Source organism: Streptopelia decaocto (genome assembly GCF_964273445.1).
Source record: "Streptopelia decaocto genome assembly, chromosome: Z".
NCBI classification, from domain to species: domain Eukaryota; kingdom Metazoa; phylum Chordata; class Aves; order Columbiformes; family Columbidae; genus Streptopelia; species Streptopelia decaocto.
The window spans coordinates 78,971,118-78,987,867 of NC_138657.1; the positions used below are offsets into that span (position 1 = coordinate 78,971,118).

Genomic DNA, 16,750 nt, shown 5'->3' on the forward strand with positions numbered 1-16,750 from the left:
AGGGCAGATCTGTCTGCTGTTGCTGTCATCTTCTATTCTCCTCTCATTTCTATTTCCATCGCCTTTGTGAGCTAGGGCTGGATTTCACAAAAAGGTCGCAGAAAGATCTGCGTACACTAGATGGATTGCCAGATACATAAACAAATCTTCCTCCCTCTTTTGTTTTTCGTATTTCACGGCATGTTTTTCAGATGAGCAGGAGGCAGAGCAGATAGTTGAAAAATGGTGAATTGACATCAAAAAACACCCTGCCAGGGGAATTTTAATATTCTCAGATCAAACCTCACAAGCCACGTAAATTAACACAACTAAATCCAGAAAAATAAAAACAGAATAAAGAGAGAGGTAGAGATGAGGAGGTGATTATGTGCACTGGTGTGGCAGAATCCCCTCTGAGGCTCAACCTTTCAAGCAAGGTGTTTGCAAGATAATGTCGAGCTTGCCCCATTTTGGCACTAGGTAGCTTGTATGTGGTTGCAGCTTTCATTCAGCAACGTGACGGGAGGCCTCATGAAAGGAGGCAGTGATCCCAGGAAATGACATACAAATCCCACTCCTTGGCTCCAGAAGCTCTGCAGTTTTCTTTATGCTCTATTCCGCCTCTTCTCTCTGGTGTGCATTTAGGGATGGCTTTTTTACAGCCTGAGATAAATGGTCTCAAAACAGTCTGAAATGGAAGGGTGAATTGTTGCTGTTTTCTTTGGGTGAAGCAGATAGTGCTGACCGAAAACATGGACCCCACCAGCTTTGCCATAACCTTTTTTTCCATCCTATGTGGATGGACCTGACATGACTAAAAAGAAGAAGGGTCATCCTGACCCTTGCAACACGGTCTGGCAATATATTCTTCTAAAGTGTCTTCAGAGGAAGCAGCAAGCAGCCTTGTGTCTAAATATTTTATGCCCAGAGGATGAACCTCACTGAATAACACCATCATGAAGAACAGCCAGACAAAATGGTCCTGTGCCAGCATAGCAGGTTGAAATTACGGTTTTTTTGAACATAATTTCAAATTAAGCAGGAGATGTTTTCCATTGCTAAAAATCAAAATTCATGAAATATCTACCGTGGACGTACCTCCAATATCACTGGTTTTAACCTGAAGAGAGTATGTTGTGTCCTCCATCATCTGCTCATCATTTATGACAGCAGGCATCTCACACAGAAGACTTCCTGTGGCATTTTTCAGCTTAGAAAGCCATTCACCATAGGTAAATGTGGCCACTTCTTGGTTGGTCAGGTTCCTCAGGGTGATCTGTGAGGAGCCCAAATAAGGAGAAAAAATAATCTAAATTTCAGCTGCTGTTTGAATGAGGGCAAAGGTTACACTTACAAAGTGTAGGTTGTGGTAGGACATGGGTAGAGCTTGGTCATAGCTTCTGGTACTGAGCTCTTCTGGGACAAACAAAGCTCTCTCCTATGGACCATATTTGCTGTGTTGACTCCTCCTGAGAAATGCTCTTGATAATACTTGACCTTTTCACTCATGGGGTAAAACACCAGAAGAATTTTGCTCCTCTGTTGTACCTTATGGACAAAGCTCATCTCTGAGAGAATATGACCTTTTCTGGAAGCCAATATGAAATTCACTCCAAAGAAGTAACAGAGTCATTAAAAGCCTCACCACCTCTCCTTGATGTACAAACTATCTTTTTGTTGCCTGCCCCCTCTGTGCAAACACACAGCAATCATGGTAGAGATACTCAAATCAAACCCAAACAAGTGAAAGCAACGCACGAGATAAAATTAGGTCAGTGAAACTTAATGTTTCACACACTTCTCTGTCTAGGAAAAGGTGACAGAGCAAACAGTATGCAGCAGATATTAGTCACACTGTCTAATGTATCATGGGAAGAAGCTCAGATGCCGTGGTGATAAGAACAGACTAGGAACACATTTAGAACAAGCCAGTGAGCTACTTCAACAATTGCCTAATAAAATAGCCACTTTAATGTGTCCTGGTCAAGATGGGCCCAGTGGGTCATCAGTCTACTGGGAGAAATGCATTGCACTCGCCTACAGCAAAAACCCAGCAGCATATTCTCACTGAATTGAGGGAACTGGAGGGAAGGGAGGAGAGAGGGCTGCAAATTACCATTTGTGCTATGATCTAAAAGAAACAGAGACCCCACTGAGTGTAACATATCTCCGCAAAGGCTTTGGAACCATGAACCTACATGTGTCAGAGAAGCGTGATGTGATATCAGGAGGAAAGGAATCATGGAGTCATGGAAAATATTAAGTTAAAAGGGACACTTGGAGGTGTCTAGTCAGAGAATCACAGAAACACAGAATCACAGATCAGTTGAGGTTGGAAGGGACCTCTGGAGACCATCCAGTCCAACCCAACTGCTCAAGCAGGGTCACCAGAGCAGGTCACACAGGATCGTGTCCAGGGGGGTTTGAATGTCTCAGAGAAGGAGACTCCACAACCTCTCTGGGCAGCCTGGACCAGGCTCTGGCACCTCAGAGGAAAGAAGTTTCTCCTCATACTCAGATGGAACCTCCTGTGCTTCAGTCTGTGCCCATTGCCCCTCATTCCGTCATTGGGCACCACTGAACAGACTCTGGTCCATCCTCTTGACACCCACCCTGCAGATATTTATCACATTGATAAGATCCCTCTCAGCTTCTCTTCTCCACCTGAACAGCTACAGCTTTCACAGTCTCTTCTTATCAGAAAGATGCTCCAGACCCCTCAGCATCTTTGTGTCCCTTCAGTAATTCCTTGTCCTTCTTAAACTGGGGAGCCCAGAACTGGACACAGAACTGCAGATGTGGCCTCACCAGGGCAGAGCAGAGGGGGAGGAACAACCTCCCTCCACCTGCTGGTCACACTTTTCCTAATGCACCCCAGGGACCATTAGCCTTCTTGGCCACAAGAGCACATTGCTGGCTCATGGTCACCCTGTTGTCCACCAGAACTCCCAAACTCTTGCTCCAAGCATGGCTAACTTGTGTTTAGAAAATCTTCAAGGGTGAAGATTCCCCCAGCACCATGGACCTTCATACTGGGGCTGCACCACTCTCATTGGGAAGACTTTTCTTCCTTATATCTGATCAGGGCTTTCCTTGTTGTGACTTATGCCCCTTGCTTCATGCCTTTTCACTGTTAGTGTCTGAGTAGAAACAGGGTCGATGGTCTCTGTAACCTCCCTTCAAGCAGCAGAAGACTGCAATTAGATTTCCCCTCAGCCTTTGGTTCTCAAGGCTTAGAAACTCCTTTTACCTCAGCCTTTCACAGTGTGCCATGTCCTTCAGCCCCTTGACTATCTCAGTGACCTTTCTCTGCACTCTCACATATCAGCTGAAGAAACTTATAAAACTTATCTTGAGATAAAATGTGCTCAAATTCTGTCCTCAAACCATGTGTATACTAGCCCGTGGCCTTCTGTTGACCCCCAACCAGTCTTTGCTGAAGCCTTTAGCAGTTCAAAAGAAGAACATTGCTCCAGGTTATAAAAATTTATTTTAAAGAGGGCAGTTGCTACACCAAAGATGAAGCTGTAGCTGTGCTATTCGTGCATTGTACAGGGTAGGACACTTATCTGGGGTTTTCTCTCTTCCTGATGCTCAACAGAGATCTGTAACACAGCATCTTCATCCCAGAGGTACAGGACATTTTGAACTGTTGGAGTTGTCCCACTTTTCTATAAAGCTGCTTATTCACAGCCAGTGACATTATTACTTCATGGTCAAAAAGCTGCTCTATGAGTCAAGAGATGGATCAAACCCTTGCTTTGAATGAAGCAGAAATCAGGTCTCCACCATCCCAAGTGGAGCCCTCTTTGCTGGGGCACAGACCAGGAGGAAGGCTTCTCTCTCAAGGATGTGTTAACAATGAGGAATCCAACCTAGAAAGTTTCCTTTGGCTGAAATTTTCAAACTTCAATTGTGAATAATCTTGGGTTGACTGAAAATGCCTTTTTTTTTTTTTTTTTCCCCCTTGGTGTGCAAACTCTTGGCTGGGAAAGGTTCAGACACATCTACATCTGCCCTGCTCGGGAATGACAGTGACACTGTTAGCAGCAAAATGTCCTGAGCAAAGCTTGCAGGGAAATGTCAGGAAAGCAGCAGGGGGTAGAAGCAGATTAGAGCTGCCAGCTGGAGAGCACTCGCAGACAGATATCAGACCTCTCACAAACAACCAGATGCTGTCTGGGAAAGACTTCCTGGCTACTAAAACCACCAGAGAAAAATGCCCTGTCTTTCCATCCCCAGCCCCTCGCCTAGGATGAGTGATTCCACCTGTGTGCAGCTTCACATGAGCAGGTAGCACAGACAGAGTGAGCAGCCTCTGCTGTCTCATCCTGGGATGCTGCTCCAGAGCGGAGCAGACAGGAGCAAGATACTAATTTTACAGGATTTGTTTGCTTGGGAGACATCATAACAGGAACAGGAAGGCAACAGAAAACTTGTGGCAGGCTGACAGCTCAGTGACAACGTGGGTACACTGCCTACCTTACCTAGCCTGGACCTCCTAAATGCCAGGCATCCATCCCAAGCACATCGTGTTGGTCCTCCCTACAGTGAAAGGTCAGAGATGGTCACATCTCAAATCCTGGGGTCAGTTTTGGGCCCGTCTTACCAAGAAAGGCCTTGAGGTGCTGGGGTGAGTTGAGAGAAGGGAACGGAGCTGGAGAAGGGGCTGGAGCACAAGTGTGATGGGAGCGGCTGAGGGACCTGGGGGGTTCAGCTGGAGAACAGGAGCTGAGGGGACACAGGGACACAAAGAAACGGCCTCAGGTTGCGCCAGGGGAGGTTGAGGTTGGATCTGGGGAACAATTTCTTCCCCAAAGGGCTGTGGGGCATTGGAACAGGCTGCCCAGGGCAGTGCTGGAGTCACCATCTCCGAAGGGGTCTAGAAGATCCTTAGATTAGGTTCTCAGGGACATGAGTTACTGCCAGTGTTGGGATAATGGTTGGACTCAGTGATCCTAAAGTTCTTTTCCAACCAAAATTGTTCTGTGATTCTATGGGTGTCACCAGGTAAGCAATGCATCCCACCCACGCTGGCGACAGGTAAAGAGCCCTTCAAAGCATCAATTCTTGCTTTAGATGTATCTATCTGCTGACTGCAGAGGAGTTCTAAATAGTTTGGTAGAAGAGGTGAAAGCTGAATGTAGCTTTTTCAGTGACTAAAATAGCACAAAATGAATCCCATCCTACTAGGAGATGTTTGTGGGTGTTGCACACACAGATTGGATGATGCAGGACTTCATAAGGATCATAAGGGTCAAGAAAGTTATCTCAGGGAGCTGAGCTGAGACTATTTTTATTTGCTGTCTGTTCCTCTCAGAAAAATTAGCTACCACTTGGCAATGAGATTGCTGCTTCACATTGTATCTAAACTGTTTTTAGGGTACCCAGAACTTGCTGTGGACGTCCTTCGTGCTTTTAAGCTCAAAGTTCATCACTAATTATGCATGAATTTTAACTGGGCTGTAGAACACTTGTAAAAAAAAATGAAAAGAAAGCAGAGGCAATGTATATGAATAAAATGTTGATAATTTGCCTTCTACCTGAGCAGATATTGCAGCTGACAGGAAGTTTACAGCAGCAGCTTGAAATTAACTGTGCACTGCATGCTGTAACAGAAAGGTATGACATGTCCGATCATTTGATTTACCTCTACCCAGCCTTCTCCCAGCTGCAGCATGAAACACACTCCACAACAGCTCACAACCCACTAACATTAAAATACACAAGGCCCTGTAATTCATCTCTAAAGACTTAGCCACAGGATTTTATGGTTTTGTTGCACATCATTAGTCTGTGCTTAAAAAGAGGGTCCTCTGACCTGATGATCTTAAACATCTTTTCCAGCCAAAATGATTCTATGATTCTAAAACAAAAAGACTTTTCTCTGTGGCAAAGAATAACAGTCAGCTTCAGATACATAATGAATTGTCTCAAATTCTCTTAATCTCCTTCATATGAAGGAAAAAGAGATGAATAAAGACTGAATCCCACATTCAGGATTATTTGTGACATTTGAATGCAATGCAATTAGTGCTTCATTAAGGCAGCTTCTTATCTGCCTGTCTTTGACAGCACAAAGTAACATTAAAATTCTGAGGGAAGCAGTTCTACAGAATTCGACAGTCTTACAATTCCTGTTATTTCACTCAGAGAGCTCTCATCCTTTCTTGCTTCTAGCTTTTCAACTTCATTTCTAAGGCACTGGGCAGCAGGTGAAATCATCATGTGGTCTGAGGAACCAGCTGCAGCAGGAGGAGGTTTCCAAAGCATGCATTTAGATGAGTTTCCTAATTAGAAGTCACATTATTTTTGACCCTGAGGGTGGTGAGAGCCTGTCCCAGGTTGGCCAGAGAGGTGGTGGCTGAACCATCCCTGGAGACATCCCAGGCCAGGCTGGACGGGGCTCTGAGCAACCTGAGCTGGTGAAGATGTCCCTGCTCATGGCAGGGGGGGCACTGGGGGAGCTGGGAACGTCCCTTCCAACCCAAATTATTCTGTGATTCTATCCTCTGATTTTTCAGAAGCACAGAGCAGTGTTGTGATAACTTGTGGTGGAAGAACATGAGATTCAGCATTAGGTTAGAGCAAAATATTCAAACTCCGTGTTTCTCCAGGCAGTGGCAAGATCAGAAAGTGTTGCTGAGCTTCAGAGAGCATTCAGTATGTCTTTCTGTGCATAGCAATAATCAATAATATTCATTCTGTCCCAACACATCACTAATCAAATTTTATTCTCTCTACAGGATTAAGAATCAGCATTTAATTCTTATTGCCACTTCTGGTGCAGATGCAATCTTTGGCAACAAGTTTGTTACTTCACTGAGATTCTGAATGAAATTTCAATGTATTTGATCTAGACAGAAGAAAAAAAAAAAAGACTACCTCCCTGCTTGTAAATTGAATCTTTTGGCTGTGTACAACATCGTTGATAATTTATGCATTTTAATTGGTATCTATGCACTTCTATTTCTGGTAAACTAAGAGCAGCGTAAATTATGACCAGCAACAGTTTACAAAAAGACCAAAGAGAATTAAAAAGATCATGTATTGTTATTTTAATAGAACAAGAAAACTGAGAATATCCTGTAGATAAATGGAGCAACAAATGGTTAATTACGAGGTTGATGGCTTAATCTAGCTTCTCATTTCACTGTGCTAGTTAGCACTAACTGTGAACCATCTGTCTGAGAGTTTAGCACTACCCCCACAAGTATTTCATTATGCAGTTTTAATATACACTTTTGACAGAAATGGAAATGGGCTCAGATCAGTTTTCATGTCACACCAGGCTACATAAGTTTTCAAGACTGGAATACAAATCAGAGAACACAAATTCTTCCTCCCCTCTCCCAGGGTGCTCCTGTCCTCACTCTCTGCCTGGGAATGCAAATGCTGTGTTTACCTTTAGAGGGAAGGTGGGAAGGAAAACTAATAAATAAAGTTCTCTGCTGTCATTGGAACTAGAAGATCCCTCATGCTCTGTTTCTTGAAGAAAAGTAAAAACTATGAGCTTCTAAAAACCTGGTCTCCAAGAGTTGCGTGCACGGTTTGCCTGTTGCTTCTGTAGAGCTATAAGAAGGCTATAAACCCATAATCTGGGTTGAAAGGAGAGACCTTTTTTGTCCAGTCCTCTAGGAAAGCCTTGCTTTGTGTTGGACAGTCCACCAGGATGGACAACTGGACAAAGCTGGACAACTGGACAGAGCTGACAACAGGAGGGCGGGAAGGAGCCACCTGTCACTAACGATGCCAGTGTCGCTTGCCTTTGAGGTGTTGCTAATTCATGACTGCAAGATCTGGAATGTCTCTGAATGGATAAGAACAGATTGAGTTATTCCTTTGGCACAGAGAGAAAAATACTGTGTGTCTGTGGCATCTATTCGGAGGTGCTTGGAGCTCAATCCTTTGAAAGTTACAACAGAGCTCCTGAGAAAAAAGTTAGAAGTGGCGATGCTCAAGTACAAAAAGTACTGGACCACAGAATGCTTTCTAGACCTTGCTGATGGCGGAGAAGAGCAGCTCATCACTTCACTGGAAACTGGGGGTCACCTCAGACGAGTGCATAGAAACACATTATTTATGGAAAAATGAAAGGCAGCTACTCTCTAGTTGTAAGGGATAAAGGACCAAAAATATAATTAAAAAAATGTGTACACAGTTCTTTTTGACCATGGTTTAAGCCGTTGGGTCTTAATTTATTCTCATTAAAAAGTCAAGATGTAGAAATCTAGTGAGATATCTGCTCCCGAAAGAACATGTCAAATAAAAGCGTCAGAGGTCTGTTCCTCCCTTAATGACATATGATGGTGTAGAATAGGCACATCACTCCATCTCTCTCTTAGAAATATGGGGACCCATATAAAGAAAACTACATTGTACTATGCAAATATAAGTGATGTTTACATGGGGCTGGTGGTTTGGTAGAAAAGATAAAGGCAAGCACCATGCTTTTTTGAAAGATAGGACACCAGGGAAAAATGCAATCAAGAGAAGCTGTGGGAGCCATTTTGAATGCTGTATTCAAAATTCAGGAAGAAAATGACACCTTACTTGTATGAACAAGAAAAGAAAGCAAGCTGCCTGTGTGCTAGAAGGAGAAGGGAAGGAGAGAGATGGGATGCTTCACCTGAAAAGATGGACTGTTTGGAAATGTCCCACCCAGCTGTCTGTCCCTGCCTTGCAGAGATAATTCAGCTTTCCCCAGGGGACAGAACACAACAGGGGTCAGCAAGAGCTTAGGGTACATCCTGGGCACCACGAAATATTGCAGGTACCCTGGGTGGCAATACGAGGCTCCTTTGCAGGGAGGGAGATCTAACAGCAGAGAGTGTTTTTACCCGTGCTCTCTTTCTTTTTTGACTCAGTTCCTGGGGGGAAAAGCCATGATAAATCAAATAGAAAAATGATGGAAATTAACAAAAGCGAGCCACTCGCTGCTTTTCTCCTCTTTCTGAAGGGTGGAGATGCCCCAGCACAAGCAGGTTGCGAAGAGACGCGGAATATGAAGCGCATTACCCTTTCCAGGAACCAGTGTGGGCGAGTCCCCTTCCCGTCTGTCCGGATCCTCATCTTCCTCAGGGGTGCGATGTCCGCGATCTCCATAATGAAACTGTCCTCCTGGCCTCGCTCAAACCTGGAGGGATTGAAAGACCAAGGAGGTTTCCCATGGCTTTACAGCATCCTTGCATCTCGACTCCCTCTCCGTGCTGCAACTCGTACCTTGCCAACAGCCTCAAATGAAAAGTTTATGAGTGCACTTTATTGGACTTGAGCTTTTCTGTCCTGCAATCACCAGCTACTGTGTTTTTGGCAAGAAACCTCAGTGCAGATTTGACAGGGATTCCTCCTCCCCTGGAAAATCAAGCCCATACGAGGCACCTGGAGTCATTCCAGGCAGCCTGCAGGACACGTTTTCACTCTGTAACTAGAACAATAGAGACTCAAAGTCAGGTTTGTGCACATCGCCTTCCTGCTGGCATCTGTCCACGTGCCTGCCCTTGGTCCATCCCAACTAGAAGGCAAAGCAATCTTGCTTAATCTTCTTTCTCTAAGACGCAGCACATAACTTTGCCGCGGTGATCGGCAGTTGGTGCAGCTCAGCTAAATACAGCAACCCGACTGCAAGTGGGAGCCCAAAGCCTAAGTTTAGTAAGCACAGGCAAATTGTGTTAGGAAGGGGACAGAACCAACCATCCTGCATTTACATCCTGAATTTGGGGAATTTGGATTCCCAAACTAGCTCCGTCCTTGGTAAGAACCAGGATAGGTTTGCGTAGCATTGCATGAAACATCTTATGCTGCTCTTGGCTGCTGCATGCAGGCACAAGTGTGTATAGGAACTGCTTGTCCATAGCAATCAGCAGGAAAATAGGAAAAAACTAATCTATGCTTCTTGAGGAAGATATTACACTGCCCAGGACCACAGCTACCTTGCCTCTCTCTTAGCATCACTAGTGCTAAGAAAAAACCCCTTCTCCAGTGCAAGTGCTGCCTCAGGCTCAATATTATTCTGTTTAGAGCAAGTATGTCTTCTAGGTTTGACCCCAAAATACTCTGGTAGACCTACTATGGGCTTGGAGGTGGAAATCCAACCTTTGCTAACAGAAGCGCAGCCAAACCCAGGGGGTCTACCAAGCATCGCCATGACCACTCTAATGTTGGTGTTCCTTCTTTGTGCAAACTTCTCCTTGTGACTTACCTGAGTCTGCTGAGCAGTTTGGAAACACCCCTGCAAACCGTGGGCATTATCATAATACAGACAATCTACAATGATGATATATAATTCCTGGCAATGCACTTAGCCTTCTACAACTGTGTAGTTCCAGGGATATGGAGAAAAACAACATTTCTTTACCAACCTCTGCTCAGATTACACCCTGCAGCATGAACGTGATTATCCTCAGACCATTATCCGAGCCTGCATGGCTGCAGATGTTAGCAATAGGGATTGGCTCGAGCCTCTCACTTTTCATCCAGGCATTGCTTTTCCTGTGCTCCCAGAGGCATTTGGGTAGGGCGTTTTGGTCACAGTCCATCTCTAGTTATTAAGGGTTATGTTTGCTCTTTGAAAAACTCTCCTCTCTTGTTATTTGTCTTTCTGTGGTACTGGATACCAAGACAACCTGTCTCGCTGTGAGAATGTGCTTTTGTGCCTGGACTGGATTGATTTCCACTTCTATTTAAGAAAAAGGTGTGACCCTTCCAGCTTGAATTATCCCATAATCATATGATCAGTTTTCATTACAAAGCTTCATAGAAGTCTCTCTCTCTGCTTCTTTCCAGGCTGAGCAACTCTAAACTTAAACAGTCAGTCAGAAAAATAAACCATTACTTATCTTCAGTAAATGCTCTGTTTACAATTTGTAAGGTTGATACTCACCTGCTGCTTCCAAGAAATCATTGTATTAGAGGGAAGCAGTTGCTGAAATGCTAAACTGGGTGACCTAAGAGCTCTTCTCTACCCTTAATTTACACAAACATGAACATAAGCCTGAAAAAAATTGAGAAGGGAAGAAGTTCCCAGATAAGCTGTCCACTGCTATTCCTTTTCCAGGACACTGAAGCATTTATCTAAGGGATTTCATTAAGCTTTCCTACCCATGCATGCACTTATAAATATTTCTATTGCCCAGAGGTCTTGCCAATAACAGTAATGTAGCTAAAATTGCCTTAAATCTGCAGCAGGTTAGACAGGCGTTTCTTCCTAACGCACTGAGCTGCTGTGAGTGAGTTGTCACTGGATGGCCCCAATGAAGATGAAGTGCCTTCTGCCATTTGGTTGCAGTGGTTCTCGCCCATTTCTCACTGCTGGTGCAAAGGCTGGTGAGATTTCCGTGTGAAACAGCTGGGGAAGACTGTGGCATTAAAAGCTGGATGGAGACTGGTGGGAGTGGTGTGGAAACGGGCAGTTATGTGTATTTGGGGATGTGCATGTCCTCTGCAGAGGGTACTAATGAGATGACAGGAGCTCTGTGCAGTCTAGGGTGTGATACAGAGTGCCTCTACCTAGCAGAGATGTGTCAGTACATCCCCAAAGTACAGCACAACATCCTGGGGATATTAACATGTTAACAGCTGTGTTTTACAGGTCCTTCTTCTTTATACAGCCCCAATGAGTTTTCATCGCCTATTGCAGATCTTCTACCGGCAGAAGACAGCCCAAGCAACTACTAACGGTGTGGACCTTCTTTGTTGCATTTTCATATCCTTATCGTGGAGGTTATCCATCCTACCTGTATAGAAAAATGTGATTTTTTTTTTTCCAGAGGCCCCAAAGTTTAGGGATATCTCTTGTATGGGCAGCTGAAGTGAAACTGCAATCCCTCTCTCTAGTGGCTGGAGATGTCTTGGCCCCCCTTAGAGATGTACCCAGATGTACCCAGATGTGAATTTCGCTTTACTTTTAAGTACAAACAGTTGCAGTCCTTTTTCTAACCTACTAGAATTCAATGTTTGGCTTAAAATAGTGGAAGACAGCTCCGTTTGGGATTGTCTGGGGTCTTGGAAGGAGGATGTCACCGATGGCCAGGCATGGTGGTAACCCAGGTGCATTGTCCCACATGTTGGATGTCTCCGTGACGGCAAGGAGGGCCAAGAGCTACATCTTCATCTTTCTGCGTGACTCAGCAGTGCTTCTTGTAGAGACCTTAGTCAGCAGCATCTCTGCTACATTTCTTTCTTTTTCAGGGCAAACAAGGCTCGTGCTTGTTACTAACTAAAGACATGAAGATTTCAAGCTTAGCTGAACAGACTTGCCCAGACACCCACTCTGCTATGACAGCTGCAAGTAAAACATCCCCTGAGCAAACAGTTCTACGCAGGGAGCCTTATCTTCAGTTATCCAGCCCACACGTGATTATGCAAAGCCGTGGCAGAGGAACTTCATCACCAAGAGGCTGGAGGAAGAGCCCAGCATCACCTCCACAAGCGGAGCTTGAACCACATGGCCAAATGTTCCAGCCCTCCTGATGCTCTGCAGATGCTTTGCTGAATAAGATCAGAGGTAGTAAATTAATTACATTTAGAGGTAAGGAAGCCCATCTCTAAAAGCTAGTTAGTGCCATGCTCACTCTTGCCAAAGCTTTCAATGTTGAGGGAGGTGCTAGAAAGGAACAGGAAAGCTTGAGGAAACGGAACAGTGGCATGTGGGGTTTTTTGGCTTACAGAAGTGCTGGTGTCAGACTGGGATTACAGTGTTTGTTAGCTGTCTCTGCTGAAGAAAACATGAGATTTCAGTTTTTTTAGTTAAATCGGTGTACGCAGCGCAGTGCTCCATGAAGCTCGTGGCACGTTTCCATCTCTTTGCAGCATAAGACCACATCTGGGCAGGCAGATGTCATCGCGTGCGCCTTCTGCGCCAGCTGCAGATGAGTCAGCTCTGGTTCCAAACACACATGGTTACATTAGCTTGGCACAAAGCCCAAGCTAAGAAGCCCACTTCTCAGCAGGGCCCTCAGCTTAACTGGCTCAGGCCCTGGCAACCCTCAGGTGGCTTCTGGATCAAGCTGGCTGACATCTGGCCATCAAAGCAAACGGGAGAAGCAGACAGAGGAACATCATCAGCCTCCCATCACAAGCACCTCCCAAGGCAGGTACGTGCATGTTGGTTTGTCTTTCATAATGCAATTACTCATGCATTCCCATTAAATAACGTTTAAATTCAATTATTTTTCCACAAAATGTGCATTTTGGAGAATATGAGTTGTGGTTTCATGCAATGTCCATGGTTCCTCTTGGAAGACTTGCAAGACTTTGAATTTCGTATTTTTGTTCTCAATGTTCATCTCTAAAGCCACGAGGAACAGGTCAAACAAAACTTTTGCAAACATCCATGGATGATTCCCCTGGCTACACAGTGCTCTCCTTTTCTCGACTCCACTAAATACATTATAATAACAATTACAAGCGGCACAGTTCTAAATCTGTAGAGTCAACATGAGTTCATGTTTCAGAGGAAGCATGATCAGAACCCCAAGTCCTTCTTGATTTGACACCAGAATCTGTTTTCACTCCACTTCTAACCAACAGAAGTGACAAAGTCACTGTACCTGTCTCCATTTTTGTCCAGCTGCATCTCCTCAGTGTTCCCATTGGATCCAAAGACAGTCATGAAAATATTGCTGTCGGTACCACCGCCTTCTGTGTCTCCAGTCACAACTGTGACTTCGTAGAGGATCTGGAGAGGATTTGAAACAATCAGAAGGTCTCATTCAAACCACTGTCCTCAACCCACACAAAAAAACTGGGCAAAATGCTAGATGGGCTCTGCAAGAGATCTCCTTCTTTGCCAAAACTGTCACTAAATGGTTTTTTGAGTTGTCTCCTCACCATGTTTCTCAAAGTTACAAATCCATCCTGTTACAGTACCTTCCTCTTTGCATCATCTGTGAATTTCTGCAGGTTTTCTCAGTTTGGATAGGGTCAGAGAGAGACACATTCATTTTGACCACCGTATGCTTAGGGGTGAACGATGAAGAGCTGGTAAACTGCAGATCTCCACACTGCAGCAAACTTCTGCCTTTTTTTTAAAAAAAACCAGCTCCCAAATACACATTTTTTTCTTTCCCTTCACTGCAAAATGCTTGCCCCAAGTGCTTAGTGTCCCTCTGGGCAACTTTCAGTCCAACACTGCCAATAGTTTTGAAGTCTATATATCCAAACGCTCCATACCAGTCTGTCCTGGTTTTGTTAAAAAACAAGTTTCTCTTTTAGTGAATTTGCCTGTCAGCTAAAGCTTCATATTAGCTGCATTTTCCTGGAGAACCAGATACATGTTTTGGTAAACATAGCAATGGAATGCAAAGTTATTGATAAGCATGGATGGACACCTCATGAGAGGGGCAACGAGAAACTGGTGACCAAGAAACGGACCAATGGTGTATAACATTCCATTCACATGAATACTTCATATAAAAGTGGGAGATCACGAGGATCTCGTTCCTTTTTGCCCTCCTTTTCCCTTCTGCTTATGGCCGACATTAGGAGAGGACCTTGCTAGTCGTCCCTGCGAACTGAGGCCTAGTGACAGACTGAATCCAGCTCCAGTTGGCTGCAGAGTCCAGTCCAGGACTTTGGTTGCCAGCTCTGCAGTTGCTGAGACTTTCAAGATTGGTTTTGTATATTTTGTATTATTTTCTCTATTCTTATTAGTAGCATTAGTAAAACATTGTTAATTTTTCCAACTCTCTTCTCTCTGTCCTTCTTTTCCTCCTGACCACCTGTTCTGAGTGGGAAGGGGGGAGAGGGACGGGCAAAAGTGAGAAGTGGGGGGGAGAGGAGGTTAACAATGCATCTGCCAGGGTTTTATTGTCACCCCGCAATCTAAACCCTCGACAAAGTCCTGTTTCCCAGTGGGACGTATGCTGCTGCATTGAACACAGAGTGTTCCAGGATCCTGTACATTAAAGTTATGCCAATTTGTGAAAAGATGTTTTGCCTCATTTTCACCTGATTAGCCTAACTCTGTTCTTTTCTCCTGATATGTGTATAATAAGATTCGGAATAAAATATTTCAAAAGCGTGCAAGTCCCAGTGGCTGTCAGTGGCATTAAGACTTTTAGGCCACTAAGATGCTTTCAAGATCGTACCTATGGTAACAAAACCTTGGGATTTAAGAAAGGGAAGAATATCAAGAAACAGTCCCAACAAAACATGTTTCAAATACTGCATTGCTAGGCAAGTTTCATTGGCCTTAATTGTAATTGCCACATATTCATCCACACAGATTTTATATCATAGCATATTTTACATATTTGCTATAGGTGGGAGAAGAAAAACTCTATGACAAATACTTAAAAGTTTTTTAATGACTGTGGTGGAGATGAACTAATTTCTCTATGTATGGGACAGCAAATACTCAATTTGAAACAAAGAGGGAGTATCAAGCCAAGAAGAAGGTTAAATTGAAATAGGTATGTATGATTGTGCAAGAGTCAAGCAAAAGCAAAACAAAAAAATCATTAACTTTCCTAAATCCATTAAAGATATTAGTCTTTTTTGAACTCTGAAAATAAAAATTAAACTCAGTTTCTAACTACAGCTATTTATGAGGGAACAGTCCCAAATTCCCTCAACTAGGAGACTGATCAGAAAGTCAAAATGCACACTTCTGATTTCATGTCTCAAGCAAGTTTTCTGATTTCCTTCAAACCCTTCAGCAAGTTTATGGCCCAACATCATAGAAAACAGAATTGTTAGATGTGTCTGTCTTTGGCATGCTTATGAAAATAAATATTCAGGATGGGGCTTTCAAAGGAAGACTGAACTTAAGTCTTCATTAACATCCACTTCAATCTACACAGAAGCCATCAGCTCAGGGATAGGAGTTTGAAAATGTTATCCAGGAGGCTAAACAACTGTCAGGAAGTTTTTAAGAGATTAGTTTTTAAGCTTGGTATTCAGTCTGAGGGAATTTATTTTCCCTCCTAGGTCAATTCTACCACTGAAACCTGCATTGAGTTTTTGAATCCTTCACAGATGCTAAAAATGTTATCACAATTCTGTGTGTCTGGGGAAGAAAAAAGATTTCAGGAGAATATCTGCAGCTTGGGAATCAAGAGCAGCAGAGAGAAAAATTAATGTCCTATGAAAGTGTAACCTCACTGTAAATAGAAACACATCTGTAGAGATTTTAAATTGCCACACAGATATTAAACACAGTATTATTATCCCATTCATCCAGCCTGTTATTTCTATTATAAATCTTACAACCAAAATCAGCATAGCTCAGCTTTCTAGTTTGTACCTGGTTGAAATATGGCATAGCACACATTACTTGAAATTTCATATATATGGAGGAAAAGACTATATAGTTATTTTCATTGGTTATTCAAGTTTAATCAGTTACTCACTTCAAAGATCAAGCTTACAAATGTCTCCATGTTTCAAGAACTTTCAATTATTTTAAGTTTCTAACTGAATTCAGTTTCCTTATCTCACATTAGAAAAGCTGATGGGTAGCCACGCTACGCAGAGATTAAAATATTTCCGCAGCTCTAATTTGATGAGTTAGAAGTATCTCCTCAAAGAAAGCACGATGGATTTAGATTACACCAAGGTGTTCAGCTTGCAGCTGCCCCACTCTATGAGTACCAGCTGGTGTTCCAGGTGTGGTGACAAAAGGAGGACATGCTGCTGAGCTGTCTCCTACCTACTCTGCCCTACCCTATCCTTCTGCTATGGCTGCATCCAAACGGCATTATTAAACAGTGCTCTAAGTCATAATGATGCTAAACCATTCCTAAAGATTTTGCTAAAGTAATAACGAAGA

At 43.6% G+C, this 16,750-nt stretch overlaps 1 protein-coding gene across 10 annotated transcripts in view; it reads right to left on the minus strand.

Moving 5' to 3' along the window:
• The window catches only part of LOXHD1 (lipoxygenase homology PLAT domains 1), a 183,675-nt gene that overhangs the window by 32,602 nt on the left and 134,323 nt on the right, over positions 1–16,750 (minus strand). For 9 of the 10 annotated variants that reach the window (XM_082075766.1, XM_082075769.1, XM_082075760.1 and 6 more), the window contains 3 exons: positions 13,530–13,657; positions 8,998–9,115; positions 1,078–1,255 (listed from right to left, as the gene is read on the minus strand). In XM_082075766.1, the coding sequence (XP_081931892.1) occupies positions 1,078–1,255; positions 8,998–9,115; positions 13,530–13,657 (424 nt within the window). The remainder of the gene's footprint in view (positions 1–1,077; positions 1,256–8,997; positions 9,116–13,529; positions 13,658–16,750) is intronic. The other variant, XM_082075761.1, reaches the window with a different exon arrangement.